We start from the raw sequence: 15,940 nt of genomic DNA, 5'->3' as shown, positions 1-15,940 counted from the left end.
CAACCAACATCCTATTGACCAATGAAACGATGTCGTCGTTCCATCAGCATTCTAGCAAACAATGATAATGTGTGGCCCGACCGCCAACATTCTGCAACCAATTGTGGTCTGCTGCCCATCAGCCTGCATCCTAGCAACCAATGACAATGTGTGGCCCAGCAGCTCACATCCTAGCAACCAATGAAGCTGTGTGGCCCGTTCATCAGCATCCTAGCAAACAATGATAATGTGTGGCCTAGCCTCCAACATTTGAGCAATCAATGACTCTCTAATGCCCGGCAGCCTGCGTCCTAGCAACTAAGGACAATGTGTGGCCCAGCAGCCCACATCCTGGCAACCAATGAAGCTGTGTGCCCCGTTCATCAGCATCCTAGCAAACAATGATAATGTGTGGCCTCCAACATTCGAGCAATCAATGACGCTCTGATGCCCGGCAGCCTGCATCCTAGCAACCAATGATAATGTGTGGCTCAGCAGCCAACATTCTAGTAACTAATGAAGCTGTGTGCCCTGGCCATCAGCATCCTAGCAATCAATAATATTGTGTGGCCCGGCGCACAAGCATTCTAGCAACCAATAACAAGATGGAAGCAGAAAATTGGAGGTTTTCAAAGTTGAAGATAACATAACAATTCATAAGAAGTAAACTTGTACATTTATTAATGGTTAAATATCTACTTTATGAAAAGAAATAACAATGATATTTAGGCAGGCAAACAGTTTTATTGAGAAAATTATCAGTAGGTGAATAATGAACACAATTATAGAATGAGAGTACTTAAAAAAAAACGTAACCTTATCAGTACCCCTTTATGTTATATATATCCTCTTCTACAAGTTTTAGATCAGCCAGTGACCCTTAAGAGTAGCCATGGCCTATGCTGGGCCAGGTGTTGTATCTTCCTGTCCTCCAAGCCATACCCTGTTCTCCACAGACCTCAATGGAGAAGTTCTTTACTTTTAAGCCTGCAGGGAGACATTTCCATTGGGGCCAAAGGATGAAGGCTAGTCATATGCAGTACTGTTCCGTCCTACTTGCCCCGAGGAACATGGAAGAAGCATCAAGCTGGGTGTAGGCTATGGCTTCCCTGCCTTCTAATGTAGAGTGAGTTACAGTAAGGAGAATAATGGCGGGTTGTTAGGGTTGTAATTTTTTTAGAAGTACTGTCATCCTTAAAATATCTCATCTAGGTTATTAAATTAAGGTGAAAATTAAAATAAAGTTGTCTACAGCCTCATAGCTGTATATCTGCAGTGTGAGATCTAAGGCACTGTGACTCTGCTAGTCTCAGGAGATATGCAGGAAGATTTTGTGATGTTAGCCCTGTGCTGCTCATTGTTCTCCTTGCTGGAGGTTCTGACATAAGGAAGCAAAGCCCTGCTTCTACCAAGATGATAGCCTCCACATACAGACACAATGCAGAATAAGGCATAATGGATCAGTAATTAGGAAAAGCTGCAGGAAAGACCACAGGCAATACTCGTGACTCGTTCTTTGCTCTCCGCTTGTTCAGCACAGCTTCCAGAGTTCAGTTCCTTGTGTACATAAATGATTGCAGGGCTCCAAAGTCTGAGGTAACAGCAATGGAAGAAGTTCGGGTTCAATGACTATATTACACGAATTGGTTTCCTTTACATATCATACAAATAAGAACTGCAATTGTGTTACAAAACGTCCCCCATCTCTGCTTCTTGGATACATAACAAGTCTTCTTCCTGAAAAATAAACCAAGATCACTAAGGAGGAATACATGACTAGACAAAAATATAAAGAAAAGGTTTTGGCTAGAGTCAATTTTTAAATCCATTCACACTATGTCTAACGTTAACATACGATACAATCCAATAGGAACCCTTTTTTGGGTGGAACTAAAGGCAAGTAAACTTACCTATGGTCCAACAGTCCAACACCTGCAGGGTCCCTCGCTGGCGCCAGCATCCTCTCTTTGGTTTCCTTCAGGTGCCAGTGTTCAGCTGTCTTGATTGGCCAGATGACATGCCATTTATCCCGGTGTGGTGTCACATTCTGCTCCCTATCACAGATTGCTCCGGAAATGACGTTCCATCGCCGCCATCTTGCTACACCCCACACTATTGCACAGTAATGATAGAGTGTGAAGGGGGCAAGCGGACATCTTGTTACACCCACCGGAGTTTTAGATTTCACTGTTATTTTTAACACAAAACGGAGCTTATATGTTTAAAAACAGTGGGCTAGATTCAGAGAGAAATGCCTATCTTTAGGCGGGCGTAGCGTATCTCATATACGCTACGCCGCCGTAACTTTGACAGGCAAGTCCCGTACTCAGAAAGAATTTGCGCCCGAAGTTACGGCGGCGTAGCGTATATGGGCCGGCGTAAGCCCGCCTAATTCAAAATAGGCTGATAGGGGGCGTGTTGTATGCTAATTACTCGTGACCCCAAGTATTTGACGCTTCTAACGAACGGCGCATGCGCCGTCCGTGAAAGTATCCCAGTGCGCATGCTCGAAATCATGTCGCAAATAGTCAATGCTTTTCACGTGAACGTAACTTACGCACAGCCCTATTCGCGTACGACTTATGCAAACGACGGAAAATTTGGCGCTGTCCCGACGTCCATACTTAACATTGGCTACGCCTCATATAGCAGGGGTAACTTTACGCCGAAAAAAGCCTTACGTAAATCAATGCGCCGGGCGGACGTATGTTTCTGAATCGGTGTATCTAGCGCATTTGCATACTCTACGTGGAAATCAACGGAAGTGCCACCTAGCGGCCAGCGTAAATATGCACCCTAAGATACGACGGCGTAGGAGACTTACGCCGCTCGTATCTAGGCAACAGTGAGGCGTATCTGATTCTATGAATCAGGCGCCGAGATGCGACGGCCCTCATTCGGAGTTACGACGGCGTATCTGGAGATGCGCCGACGTAACTCCTCTCTGAATCTAGCCCAGTATTTGTAAATCCGACTGACTGTTTACATGTTAAATGTGAAAATCAGAGGTGTTCTGTCACATCAGCAAGCATGTAAGGTCAGCAGGTTTGCTGCTGCTTTAAAAATGTAACATGTAAACAGTCCGTCGGATTTCCAAATACTGTAATTAAGCATATAAGCTCCGTTTTGTGTTGAAAATAACAGTGAAATCTAAAACTCCGGTGGGTGTAAGAAGATGTCCGCTTGCCCCCCTCACACTCTATCATTACTGTGCAATGGTGTGGGGTGTAGAAAGATGGCGGCGAGGAAACGTCACTTCCGGAGCAATCTGTGATGGGGAGCCGAATGTGACAACACACCATCACACTGGCGCGGTGCCTAAAATGTATATGAAGCTGGGCATGTCCTAAATGGGCTTTGAAATATAACTCAAATTTGTATTTTTATTTTGAATTGCAAATTTCCTGAAAGTCTACAAAGGACTATTGAAGGGAAACTTTTGGGGAAAAAATAACAGAATAATGCAAATAATGTTACTTGTATCATTTTAGAGTGCATGCACCTTTTCCAGTAAATGACATTTCTTAAGTGCCTACATACCTTATTGTGTGGTAGTGAGGTAAGTGCCTTTAGTGTTGGGACAGGATAAGAGGCACGCGGGCACTGTCATCTGTTAGATCCATTGGAGATGTCCTTTGACCAGTTCTAGAATTAAACATTGGCAGTGTGGAGAGTGGTCGAGGAACATCCCGATCGGCAGCCATCTTCCGAAGTTCTTCCGTGTTGGAGAAGATGGACTGCTGGTGAACCAACTGGAGCCTGTGAGAAGAAACAGTTGTGTTGTATTATCATTATGTACAATGACGTCCAACCTCATTACACTACACTACAGGTGTTCTGCCACCCATCAGGAACTTGTTGCAGGATAGTATTACAGTACAGTGCTTGTTGCAGTACCAAATCCAGCCTATCTTATCTGGGGGTGCAGTAAAAAAGTCAAGGGGCATAATGTCAATACTGTGTTTGAGCTATTGACAGTCTATAACACAGTGTCACGACCTGGGAAACACTATTAAAAAGAAACCTGTACTCCTTTATATCAGATTTCCCTATCAGAGTCCCCCTTTACATCATGACTACTCATCAGAGTGACCCTTACATCAGATTTCCCCATCAAGAGTGCCTCCTTACATCAGGTGTCTCCATCAGAGTGCCCCCTTACATCAAGTGTCCAGATCAGAGTGTCCTCTTACAACAGGTGTCCCCATCAGAGTATCCCTTTAAATCAGGTGTCCCAAACAAGAGTGCCCCCTTACATCAAGTGTCCCCATCAAGAGAGCCCCCTTACTTCAGGTGTTCCCTATCAGAGTGCCCTTTTGCATCAGGTGTCCCAAACAAGAGTGTCCCATTACATCAGGTGTCCAGATCAGAGGTGTCCTCTTACAACAAGTGTCCCCATCTGAGTATCTCTTTAAATCAGGTGTCCCCAGTAGAGTCCCCCCCCATACATCAATTGTCCTATCAGGGTGTCCCCTACATGAATTGTCCTCAGAGTGCCTTCTTACAGCAACTGTCTACATCAGACTGGCTCATAGTGGATCAATGGATGCACTCTCAGAGACCGGGGGGGGGGGGGCACAACTTAACTCTGGGGGGCACAGCTCACCACAGCACTAGCCTATATCTGGCCCTGGCTTGTAGAATCCTGTTTTAAAGGAGACCTCCCAGGAGAGAACATAAATGCAGCCATTGCTGACTCCTGAAAATACTAATTGCCTGGTTACTAAGATGATCCTGAGTTTTTGATCATACACTTTCCGTACAATAGGAATATCAGAAGACTAATAAAGCATTAAAGGCATAGCATGACAAGCAGAAGATTAACCTTTGTAAAGATGGCAATAGCAATACTAATTACATGAGAACATTTTTTGGACTGCAACTGTTGACATCCTTCTGAAAATGCCAGTTGACTGGTTGTCATGTTGACCCTTTGACTTTGGTATTTTCTGCATCTTTGAACTGAGATCAGATAGCAGATAAGGAAAGTCTGAGAACAGTCACAACACCTAGTTTTCATACTTGTTCCTGAGCTGTCAGAGTATTGGGGAAAAACTCAGCGTGACACCCAGATAACTAGCATTTTCAAAAAAGGACTCAGCAATGGCAGCCTCTTTTGGCAGGTTTCCCTAAAGCCGGCCATAGACTGTTCAGCGAGGAAACCAACTGAAATTCCAACCATGTATAGGCAGGCTGATTGTAACTAAGTTAATCGATCAATCAGCATGTCTGATTTTTCCAGCGGCTATAGCTGCTAACAATAATCACTGTGAGTTCTCCCAGCAGAGACGGCTCCCCATGCTCCCCACTGCCGTCGGGAGAACACAATAGTGCTGCTGGAGGGATTCTCCCATTAACAAGGTCAAGCGATTTTTCAACCTGTGCAGGAAAGAAAATCGCGCCATAAATAGCCGGCTTATGGGTCAGTGTCGATGGGCTTTTGTTCCCTTCAAGTGGGTTTTGCATTCCCATACAAGTCTATGAAGCAGGCCAGGAGGTCAACTGATGGTCAAATGAACCTGTCAATCTGTGGCGGTGCGTCCATAAAGGGCGCAGGAGCGCCGCCCCTCTATCCTGTAACCTCTCTCTCACCATAGATAGATTCATGCATTAGAAGAATCTATCTATGGTCGCCACTGCCGCCCCCTATTGAGGTGCCCGGCCCCTTGTCGGGCGCCGGGCACCTGAATTACAGCGGCTCTAATCAGGTGGCGCCTGATTAGAGCCGAAATTGGCTAAAACAACAGGCACTGTGATTGGATGCCTGGTTAGAGGACCGGAGACATCGAGGAGCGTAGACGTGGAGGACGCCACCGTGACCTGCTGCGAGACAGGCAAGTCCCGACTCCCGGGCGATGCACACTGGCAGCATTTGATGGGGCACAGTAACGGCAATTGATGGGCACACTGGCAGCAATTGATGGGGCACAGTAGCGGCAATTGATGGGGCACAGTAGCGGCAATTGATGGGGCACACTGGCAGCAATTGTTGGGGCACACTGGCAGCAATTGATGGGGCACAGGAGCGGCAATTGATGGGACACAGTAGCGGCAATTGATGTGGCACACTGGCAGCAATTGTTGGGCACACTGGCAGCAATTAATGGGCACAGTAGCAGCAATTGATGAGTACAGTAGCTGCGTTTGATGGCACAGTGGTGGCAATTTCTGGGTACAATGGCTGCGTTTGATGGCACAGTGGCTGTGTTTGATGGGCAAAGTGGTTGTGTTTGATGGGCACAGTGGTTGCGTTTGATGGGCACAGTGGTTGCGTTTGATGGGCACAGTGGTTGCGTTTGATGGGCACAGTGGTTGCGTTCAACGGAATGGCTGCTATAAAAAGGTTGTACTCCATATTCCAGTAGAGTACTAAGTTCTACATAGAATTGAATGGAAAGCATGATGCATATGTACAGGCCCAGTGGAGAAGCTCACGACAATAACTTTCTGGGTCAGGAACAAGAGAGTATAAACTGGGTGGGAGGCAATTAAAGCTGAACTCCAGCCTTACCTTTAGTCTTGTATGAGCTGAATAATTTCATTAGCACATTAATAAGGTGGAGAAGGAAGAACAATGGAAGGCAAATATAAGGCTGAATAAACTTTAGTTTGAAATAAAGGGAAGGGGGAAATAAATATATGATATATTTATTTATCTATATATAAATATATAATAAATAAATAAATAAGACCCTTTGCCAATAGTTACATAGTATAAAACGTTATCAATTTCAGATATATATCAGCATATGCTCCTCCTGATGAGAGGAGATTTCCACGAAACGCGTTGAGCCATTCCGATGCTACAATCATGTTTAATATATGGGATAATTTCATTATTCTTTCTATTTTTTATTTGTATTATGCTGTAGCAATCATGATATTTTATATGTCTATTATGTGATATATGGATCAATGTGCCTGACTTTTTATAAAGCTACTACTATTTACTACAATGTATTATGTATATATATGTATATATATATATAAAATAAATGTTATCCTTATGCATATATTGTCCTGTGTGCTGGATATTGAGATTCAGTGGGTACAGTTACAATATACAATTAATTGGTCAGACACCCATTGCCCGTTATCACTTTTCTAGGCGCATGTCTCATATAAAGTCCCAACTTTTCTTTTCAGTATAACTGAATAAACTTTAGCTTGAACAGACACTGTCATCAGTATTCTTGCTGTGAGAAGACTATGCTGAGGGAAAATCTCCAATATCTTAACCCCTTCCTTCCTGATCACATGACCACTGTTATTGGCTGTCACAGAGGTCACATTATCAGGAGCCTGTCCCACCTGACTAATGACGGAGAGCTGTCTATGACAGCTCAGTCATTGTGCTGAGAGCATGCAGTCAGCACAGAAATATCAGCTGTCCATGGATGCACATGTGGGGTGTATGTGCAATAAAGCCTCTTTGCCCCCGCACAATGGTGTTACGTGAGAAACAAGAATTAATATTATTATACCAGAAAAGCTCTGTGGGTTATCATGTGACATGTCTGTGGCATCTACTGCAAATTCTATATCTATATACATTTTAGTGACTTTTTTCTTCGTATAAGAGAAATCTATCATACTGTGTGCTGTAATACAAATACATGTTGTAACAATATAGCAAACAGCAACCGCCATGCCAACATAGAACATTCTGTAATCAAAAACACACAAAAAAAATCATATGAATTCAGCCAGATAAAATACAAACAGGAAAGAATGACTCCAGACAGCAAGAACAATCAGCCAGGAAGCTGCTCATGCATCAGTAAAATCTGCTGCCATGCTAAAGTTAGTGCATTTCATTTATCTTAAAGTCGAACAACAGCCTAAGCCATGCACGTCCATGGATTGTGATATCGATGCTGTATTTAGATTTCGACACCTTATAAAGTTTCTGATGCTGCGAAGGTTGATGATATGTAAATTAGAAGTGGCTACTCACAGCTCCTAATTTCATTTAATGCTTCCACATGTATATCACAGAAACTTTGGGGGCCAATAAAATAAACCTATACTTTGCACATTTGTTTGTATTGTGTGACTTTCTCCCGTTCTTCTGACAATGTCAAGCTGGCTGCAGAAGCAACCAAGGGCACAGCTCAGAGACCGGGAATACTGACTCTATCTGGGATCTACCAAGGGCAGAGAGTAACGACTCTCTTCAAGTCTACCAAGGGCAGAACTCACAGACAGGGAATACTGACTCTCTTCGGGTCTACCAAGGGCAGAGAATAACGACTCTCTTCGAGTCTACCAAGGGCAGGGAATACTGACTCTCTTCGAGTCTACCAAGGGCAGGGAATAACGACTCTCTTTGGGTCTACCAAGGGCAGGGAATACCGACTCTCTTTGGGACTACCAAGGGTAGGGAATACTGACTCTCTTTGGGTCTACCAAGGGTAAGGGATACTGACTCTCTTTGGGACTACCAAAGGCAGGGAATACCGACTCTCTTTGGGACTACCAAGGGCAGGGAATAACGACTCTCTTCGGGTCTACCAAGGGCAGGGAATAACGACGCTCTTTGGGTCTACGAAGGGCAGGGAATACCGACTCTCTTTGGGACTACCAAGGGTAGGGAATACTGACTCTCTTTGGGTTTACCAAGAGTAGGGAATACTGACTCTCTTTGGGTCTACCAAGGGTAGGGAATACTGACTCTCTTTGGGTCTACCAAGGGTAGGGAATACTGACTCTCTTTGGGTCTACCAAGGGTAGGGAATACTGACTCTCTTTGGGTCTACCAAGGGTAGGGGATACTGACTCTCTTTGGGACTACCAAGGGTAGGGAATACTGACTTCTTTTTGGGATCTACCAAGTGTAGGGAATACTGACTTTCTTTAAGTCTACCAACCAAAACCTCCTCCGCATCCCCAAGTCCCGCTACAAATCAAAGGGAGAACGAAGATTTGCAGTTCAAGGACCACGGCTATGGAACGCTCTACCCATAAACATCTGCATGGAAGAGAACCATCGGGCCATCTTTGGGTCTACCAAGAGTAAGGAATGCTGACTCTCTTTGGGACTACCAAGGGTAGGGAATACTGACTCTCTTTGGGATCTACCAATGGCAGGACTAAAGCCTCGTACACACGATCGGATATCTGATCCGATGGATTTTTTCGTTGGGTTTCTGATGAAGCTGACTTTCATCAGTCTTGCCTACACACCATCAGTCAAAAATCAGACCGTGCCAAAACGCGGTGACGTAAAACACTACGGCGTGCTGAAAAAAATGAAGTTCAATGCTTCCAAGCATGCGTCGACTTGATTCTGAGAATGCGTAGATTTTTGACCGATGGACTTCCACACAGACGATCGTTTTTTCTATCGTTTTTTTATCCATAGGAAAAATATAAAACATGTTCTATTTTTTTCCACCGATGGAAAACAAACCGATGGGGCCCACACACGATCGGTTTGTCCGATGAAAACAGTCCATCGGTCTGTTTTTATCAGACAAACTGATTGTGTGTACAGGGCTTTAGAGACTCGTAATAATGACTCTCTTTGGGATCTACCAAGGGAAGGAAACACTGACTCACTTTGGGATTTGCAAAGGGCAGAGCTCAGTGACAGGGATTACTAACTTCTTTGGAATCTACCAAGGGCAGAGCTCAGAAACAGGAAATACTGACTTTATTTTAAATCTACCAATGGCAGTGCAGAGAGACGGGGGAATACTGACTCTCTTTGGGAGCTACCAAGGGTGGAGTTTAGAGACAGAGATTATGGACTTCTTAGGAATCTTCCAAGGGCAGACCTCCGAGACAGGAAATACTGTCCTTCTTTGGGATTTACCAATGGCAGTGCTAAAAGGCGGGGAATACTGAGTCTCTTTGAGATCTACCAAGGGCACGACTTAGGCCTCGTACACACGATAGGTTAACCAGAGGACAACGGTCTGATGGACCATTTTCATCGGTCAAAACCGATCGTGTGTGGGCCCCATAGGTTATTTATCCATAGGTTAAAAAAAAGCCAACTTGCTTTAAATTTAACCGATGGATTCCTAACCAATAGGTCAAAACCGATCGTTAGTAGGCACAACCATCAATTAAAAATTCATGCATGCTCAGAATCAAGTCGACGCATGCTTGGAAGCATTGAACTTCGTTTTTTTCAGCACGTTGTTGTGTTTTATGTCACCGCGTTCTGACACGATCGTTTTTTTAACCGATGGTGTGTAGGCGCGACGGACCATCAGTCAGCTTCATCGGTTAACCTATGACAACGGTCCTTCAGACCGTTCTCATCGGATGGACTGATCGTGTGTACGAGGCTTTAGAGACAAGGAATAATGACTCTCTTTGGAAACTACCTAGGGCCGGGAATACTGACTCTCTTTCTTATTTACCAAGGGTAGAGCTCAGTGACAGGTATTACTGACTTTATTGGGATCAACCAAAGGCAGGGCTCGAAAAAAGTGATTACTGACGCTTTGGGTGCCACGGAAGCCAGAGCCTAGAGACAGGGAATACTGCATTTTTGAAAACCCAGATTTTTTGTTATTTAGAAACTGAGCACATTGGCAGACATACAGATTTAGGCATCAGGGCAGTTAGTGGGTTGCCTTATTTGACCTCTTGATCAGAACATACCTGACTGTAATGAAGGCCCTCTGACATCAGTACCTGAACTCGCTGACCAGAAACAAGTAACAAATAAGGAACCCATCAGTAAGTGAGTGAGTGAGTGAGTAACTTGTATAGCGCAGCAAATGCGAACTTAATCGCCTCAAGGCGCTTGACATCCAGAGTAGTACAGATTTTTCAGAAGAGGTGGGTCTTTAGCTTTTTCCTGAATGCCCGATGGTTTTCTTCCAAGCGGATCGTCGTGGGTAGAGCATTCCAGAGCCGTGGTCCTTGGACCGAGAATCTTCGTTCTCCTTTCGATTTGTAGCGGGATTTAGGAATTTGGAGAAGGTTTTGGTTGGTAGACCGGAGCATGCGCTTGGTGACGTACGGTTTTATTTTCTCGCATAAGTATTGAGGAGCTTTTCCCTGTGTACATTTGTGGGTGAGGCAGAGCGTCTTGAATGTCACCCGGTCCTGTACGGACAGCCAGTGGAGGGACCTCAAGACTGGGGAGACTGATTCCCACGGCTTTTTACCTGTTACCAGTCTGGCTGCCGTGTTCTGGACAACTTGTAGACGCGCCATCTGGTATTTTGGTAGTCCTAAGTAGAGGGAGTTTGCGTAGTCGAGTCGTGAGTTGATGATTGTTCCGACAACTACTGCCGTGTCTTCTTTCGGGATAAAGGGTATGAGTCTACGTAGCATGCGGAGCAGATGATGAGAGCTGCTGATGACTGATCCTATTTGTGCATCCATCGTCATGTCTGAGTCGAAGATGACTCCGAGACTTTTGATTTTTTTGCTTGGTGCGATGGTTTGTCCGAGGATGGTGGGTGGTGTCCATGTGGTCCTAGCAATGGATTTCTTATTTGCGTGAAGGATGAGTAGTTCCGTTTTCGATCCGTTAAGTTTGAGGGAGCTTTCGGTCATCCAATTGTCGATCAGTGTGAGGCACTTTCCAAGTTCAAGAAATTGGTCTTTTTTGTTGGTGATTCGAAGGTAAAGCTGCGTGTCGTCCGCATAGGAGTGGTAACGCAGGTCCTGTTTGCTGATGATTTTGAGGAGCGGGCGGATGTAGATGTTGAAGAGTAGAGGCGAGAGGGGTGATCCTTGCGGGACTCCGCATGTGATGGTCCGTGTTTCTGATGTGAAATCTCCAAGTTTCACGGTCTGAGTGCGATTTTCCAGGAAAGATGCGAACCACGGTAGGGCTGCTTCAGAGACTCCTGCTACTTCTTTGAGTCGCGTGAGCAATATGTTGTGATCTACTGTGTCGAAGGCTGCACTGAGGTCCAGCAGCACTAGGAGACAGGATTCTCCGTCATCTGCTGCTTCAAGGGCGTCATCCCATATCTTGAGAAGAGCCGTTTCTGTGCCGTGGCCTGGGCGAAAACCTGATTGTAGAGGATCTAGGAGTTTGTGGTCGTCCAGGTGGGGCTGGAGTTGTTGCACTACTGCTTTCTCCATGATCTTGGAGATCGTGTTCAGGCTTGTTACCGGTCTGCGCTGGTTAGGGTCTTTCGGATCGAGGTTGGGCTTCTTTAAGAGAGGTTTTATTATGCCTTGTTTGAGGTTGTCCGGAACCATCCCTTCCCTGAATGATTGGTTTATGATGTGCGTTATGGTGGGTGCCAAGATGTCCGTGCATTCTTTCAAGAGTTTTGTCGGGATGATGTCGTTTGGGGATGTGTTGTCTCGGAGGCTTCTGATGATGTTTTTTGTGGTGTCGATGGTAATTGGGATCAGCTTGAAATTCATCGAAGTTTTGTTGATTTCTTCTTCTTGCTGTATCTGAGTGGGGTTTATGTTTTTTTCTGTTGAACTGTTGCCCGAATCTTTTCAATTTTGTCGATAAAAAAGTCTGATAGTTCGTTGCAGAATTCTTGTGTCTCACTTGCAGGGGGCTCCAAACAGGAGGGGTTCATAGCCTTAGAGACTAGTTTAAAAAGTTCCCGTGGATGGTTTATGGCTTTGGAGATGGTGTTTGCGAAATGGTCTTTTTTGGCTTTAAAGATCGCTTTGTGGTAATTATTGGTGAGGGTTTTGTACTTTGTGAGGTTTTCTTTTGATGGGTTCCTCCTCCAGGCTCCTTCAGCTCTTCTGCGTTCCTGTTTCAGTAGAGTGAGAAAGTCATTAAACCAGCCTGAGTTATTTTTTCGGTTGAGAGCTCTGCGTTTTGGAGCGACTGAGAGTTTGCTCCGTTGAGTGGTTCAGATTTGGTACGTCTATTTTAGTTGCTAGTGTGATTTTGAAGAGCTCAGAGTGTCATTTCTTCTGTGATCTTGCCCAGTGTATAGTTGTTGGGAGTTTGGGTTTTTGAAGGACGGTATTGGTGGTTAATATGAATTTGATGGCGTGGTGGTCCGTCCATGGTAAAGGTCTATTGTCCATGGTGTTGACATTCACGTTTTGTATGAAGATGAGATCCAAAGTGTGACCTGATGTATGTGTTGAAGTCTTTATCAGTTGCTGCAGACCCCGTTCTTCCAGTTGGTCGATGCAGGCGGTGGCAATGGGATCCTGAGTTGAGTTAGCCCAGAGGTTGAAATCCCCAAGTAGCAACAGGTTTTTGGTTTTCAGAGTGTGCGTCGAGAGGAATTCGGAGAAGGGTGTGAGGAGATGCGTTTTTGGTCCAGGTGGTCTGTAGCATAGTAGTATATGGACGGTTTCTTCTGGTGTAGTTTGAAGTTGCAGGGTGAGAGTTTCCATAAAGGGCAGAGAGTTCTGTAGAGTAGGTTTGGTGAGAGCGAGGTGGGATTTGTAGATCACTGCAAGGCCTCCTCCTCTTTGTCCTGTTCTATGTTCGGTTAGGATGCGATAATTTTCGGGCACCAATTCTGCTAAGATGGGGTTACAGTCGGGTGTTAGCCAACTTTCTGTGATAAAGAGGCAGTCTGTATTGTGTTGGACGATGAAGTCGTGGATTTCCTTTCTGTGTTTGACTGCAGATCTTGTGTTGATCAGGGCGCATTCTAAGTGTTGCAGTCGCTGCAGTGGCTTCTCTTTTTTTGGGTTTGGTTGACGGTAGATTCTTAGTAGTCGTTCTTTCTGTAGTGTTTTTTCAGTGGTGGCTGGAAGCGTAGCGGCCAACTTCCTTAAGTTGCGGAGGGTGTCCGCTGCGTACTTGATGATGATCATGGTGGGAGATAAATTGATGACGAAATGCTGGTACTGTAATCCTGTTGATCCAATGATGATGGGGATGGTCCTCGGGGGGGGGGGGGGGGGGGGTGTTCCCGGAAGGTTCAGTTGGTATTCGCTCAGTGACAGTGATGAGGATCGGTAAAAATGCTGCAAAAAAAAAAAGTAGTAATGGGAGCTCTAGTGGCCAGAGTTACTTTTGGTGTATTTAGGCCCACAGTTCAGATATACACTAAAAAGGATAAATGGGGTGACAAGGGCAAAACACTGTTCAGTACAATGTGCACATGCAATGCAAAAGCGGGACACACAGGATTCAAAACTTACTCCGCTGTATTGGCATCTCTCTTCTCTCTTAAGGTAAAAAAAATAACATAGTGTGATCTTCATTAATAAGTAACACATTCAGAATCAATGTCCTAAATATTATGGGCCAGATTCACAGTGGAGATACGACGGCGTATCTCCTGATACGCCGTCGTATCTCTGTTTCTATCTATGCGACTGATTCATAGAATCAGTTACGCATAGATAGCCAGAAGATCCGACAGGTGTAATTGTTTTACACTGTCGGACCTTAGGATGCAATACCGCGGCCGCCGCTGGGGGGAGTTTGCGTCGTAAACCAGCGTCGGGTATGCAAATTAGGAGTTACGGCGAGTCCCGACGGATTTTCGCGTTCGCTACGTCGCCGCTAGTCTAGTTTCCCGTCGCAAAGTTAGTCGGTTTTTTTGGTGCCTTAACTTTATGCAGCAATCGTATTGCTGTGTAAAGTATGGCCGTCGTTCCCGCGTCTAAATTTTTTTTGCATTGGTACAGATTGTGTACAGTAGTGTTTTTTTTTAATTTTGCATTGGTACAGATTGCGTACAGTAGTGGCATTTTTTTTTTCATTGGTACAGATTGTATACAATAGTGGCATTTTTTTTTCATTGGTACAGATTGTGTACAGTAGTGGCATTTTTTTTTCATTGGTACAGATTGTGTACAGTAGTGGCATTTTTTTTTCATTGTACAGATTGTGTACAGTAGTGGCATTTTTGGCATTGGTACAGATTGTGTACAGTAGTGGCATTGTTTTCATTGGTACAGATTGTGTACAGTAGTGTCAGCCTCCCTACGTAACATACCATACCCCACATTGGGTCCAAATTTCTCAATAAAATTCACCTCCCATTGACTTCAATGAGATTTACAGCAAATTTCACCAAATTTTGCATGACTCTGACGAAACCTTGGTGACTCAAACCTTGGTCACTCACACCTTGGTCACTCAAACCTTGGTCACTCACACCTTGGTCACTCACACCTTGGTCACTCACACCTTGGTCACTCAAACCTTGGTCACTCACACCTTGGTCACTCAAACCTTGGTCACTTAAACCTTGGTCACTCAAACCTTGGTCACTCACACCTTGGTCACTCACACCTTGGTCACTCAAACCTTGGTCACTTACACCTTGGTCACTCACACCTTGGTCACTCAAACCTTGGTCACTCACACCTTGGTCACTCACGCCTTGGTCACTCACACCTTGGTGACTCAAACCTTGGTCACTCACACCTTGGTCACTCAAACCTTGGTCACTCAAACCTTGGTCACTCACACCTTGGTCACTCACACCTTGGTCACTCACACCTTGGTCACTCAAACCTTAGTCACTCACACCTTGGTCACTCACACCTTGGTCACTCAAACCTTGGTCACTCAAACCTTGGTCACTCAAACCTTGGTCACTCACACCTTGATCACTCACACCTTGGTCACTCACACCTTGGTCACTCAAACCTTGGTCACTCAAACCTTGGTCACTCACACCTTGGTCACTCACACCTTGGTCACTCAAACCTTGGTCAATCACACCTTGGTCACTCACGCCTTGGTCACTCACGCCTTGGTCACTCACACCTTGGTCACTCACACCTTGGTCACTCACACCTTGGTCACTCACACCTTGGTCACTCACACCTTGGTCACTCAAACCTTGGTCACTCAAACCTTGGTCACTCACACCTTGGTCACTCAAACCTTGGTCACTCACGCCTTGGTCACTCACGCCTTGGTCACTCACGCCTTGGTCACTCACGCCTTGGTCACTCACACCTTGGTGACTCACACCTTGGTCACTCACACCTTGGTGACTCACACCTTGGTCACTCACACCTTGGTGACTCACACCTTGGTCACTCACACCTTGGTCACTCAAACCTTGGTGGATTTGCTCAG

At 45.2% G+C, this 15,940-nt stretch overlaps 1 protein-coding gene across 2 annotated transcripts in view; it reads right to left on the bottom strand.

Moving 5' to 3' along the window:
- Positions 1-703: 703 nt before the first annotated feature.
- Positions 704-15,940, bottom strand: part of SGCA (sarcoglycan alpha) — a 52,927-nt gene continuing 37,690 nt past the window's right edge. The window contains exons 8-10 of one of the 2 annotated variants that reach the window (XM_040329721.1): positions 14,041-14,067; positions 3,520-3,738; positions 704-1,716 (exon numbers count right to left, since the gene is read on the bottom strand). In XM_040329721.1, coding sequence (XP_040185655.1) covers positions 3,549-3,738; positions 14,041-14,067 — 217 coding nt within the window. In that variant the 3' untranslated portion in view covers positions 704-1,716; positions 3,520-3,548. The remainder of the gene's footprint in view (positions 1,717-3,519; positions 3,739-14,040; positions 14,068-15,940) is intronic. The other variant, XM_040329722.1, reaches the window with a different exon arrangement.

Source organism: Rana temporaria, chromosome 12, assembly GCF_905171775.1.
Source record: "Rana temporaria chromosome 12, aRanTem1.1, whole genome shotgun sequence".
NCBI lineage: Eukaryota > Metazoa > Chordata > Amphibia > Anura > Ranidae > Rana > Rana temporaria.
Note: the sequence above shows the minus strand (reverse complement) of the source record. Positions and strands in the feature narration are given on the sequence as shown.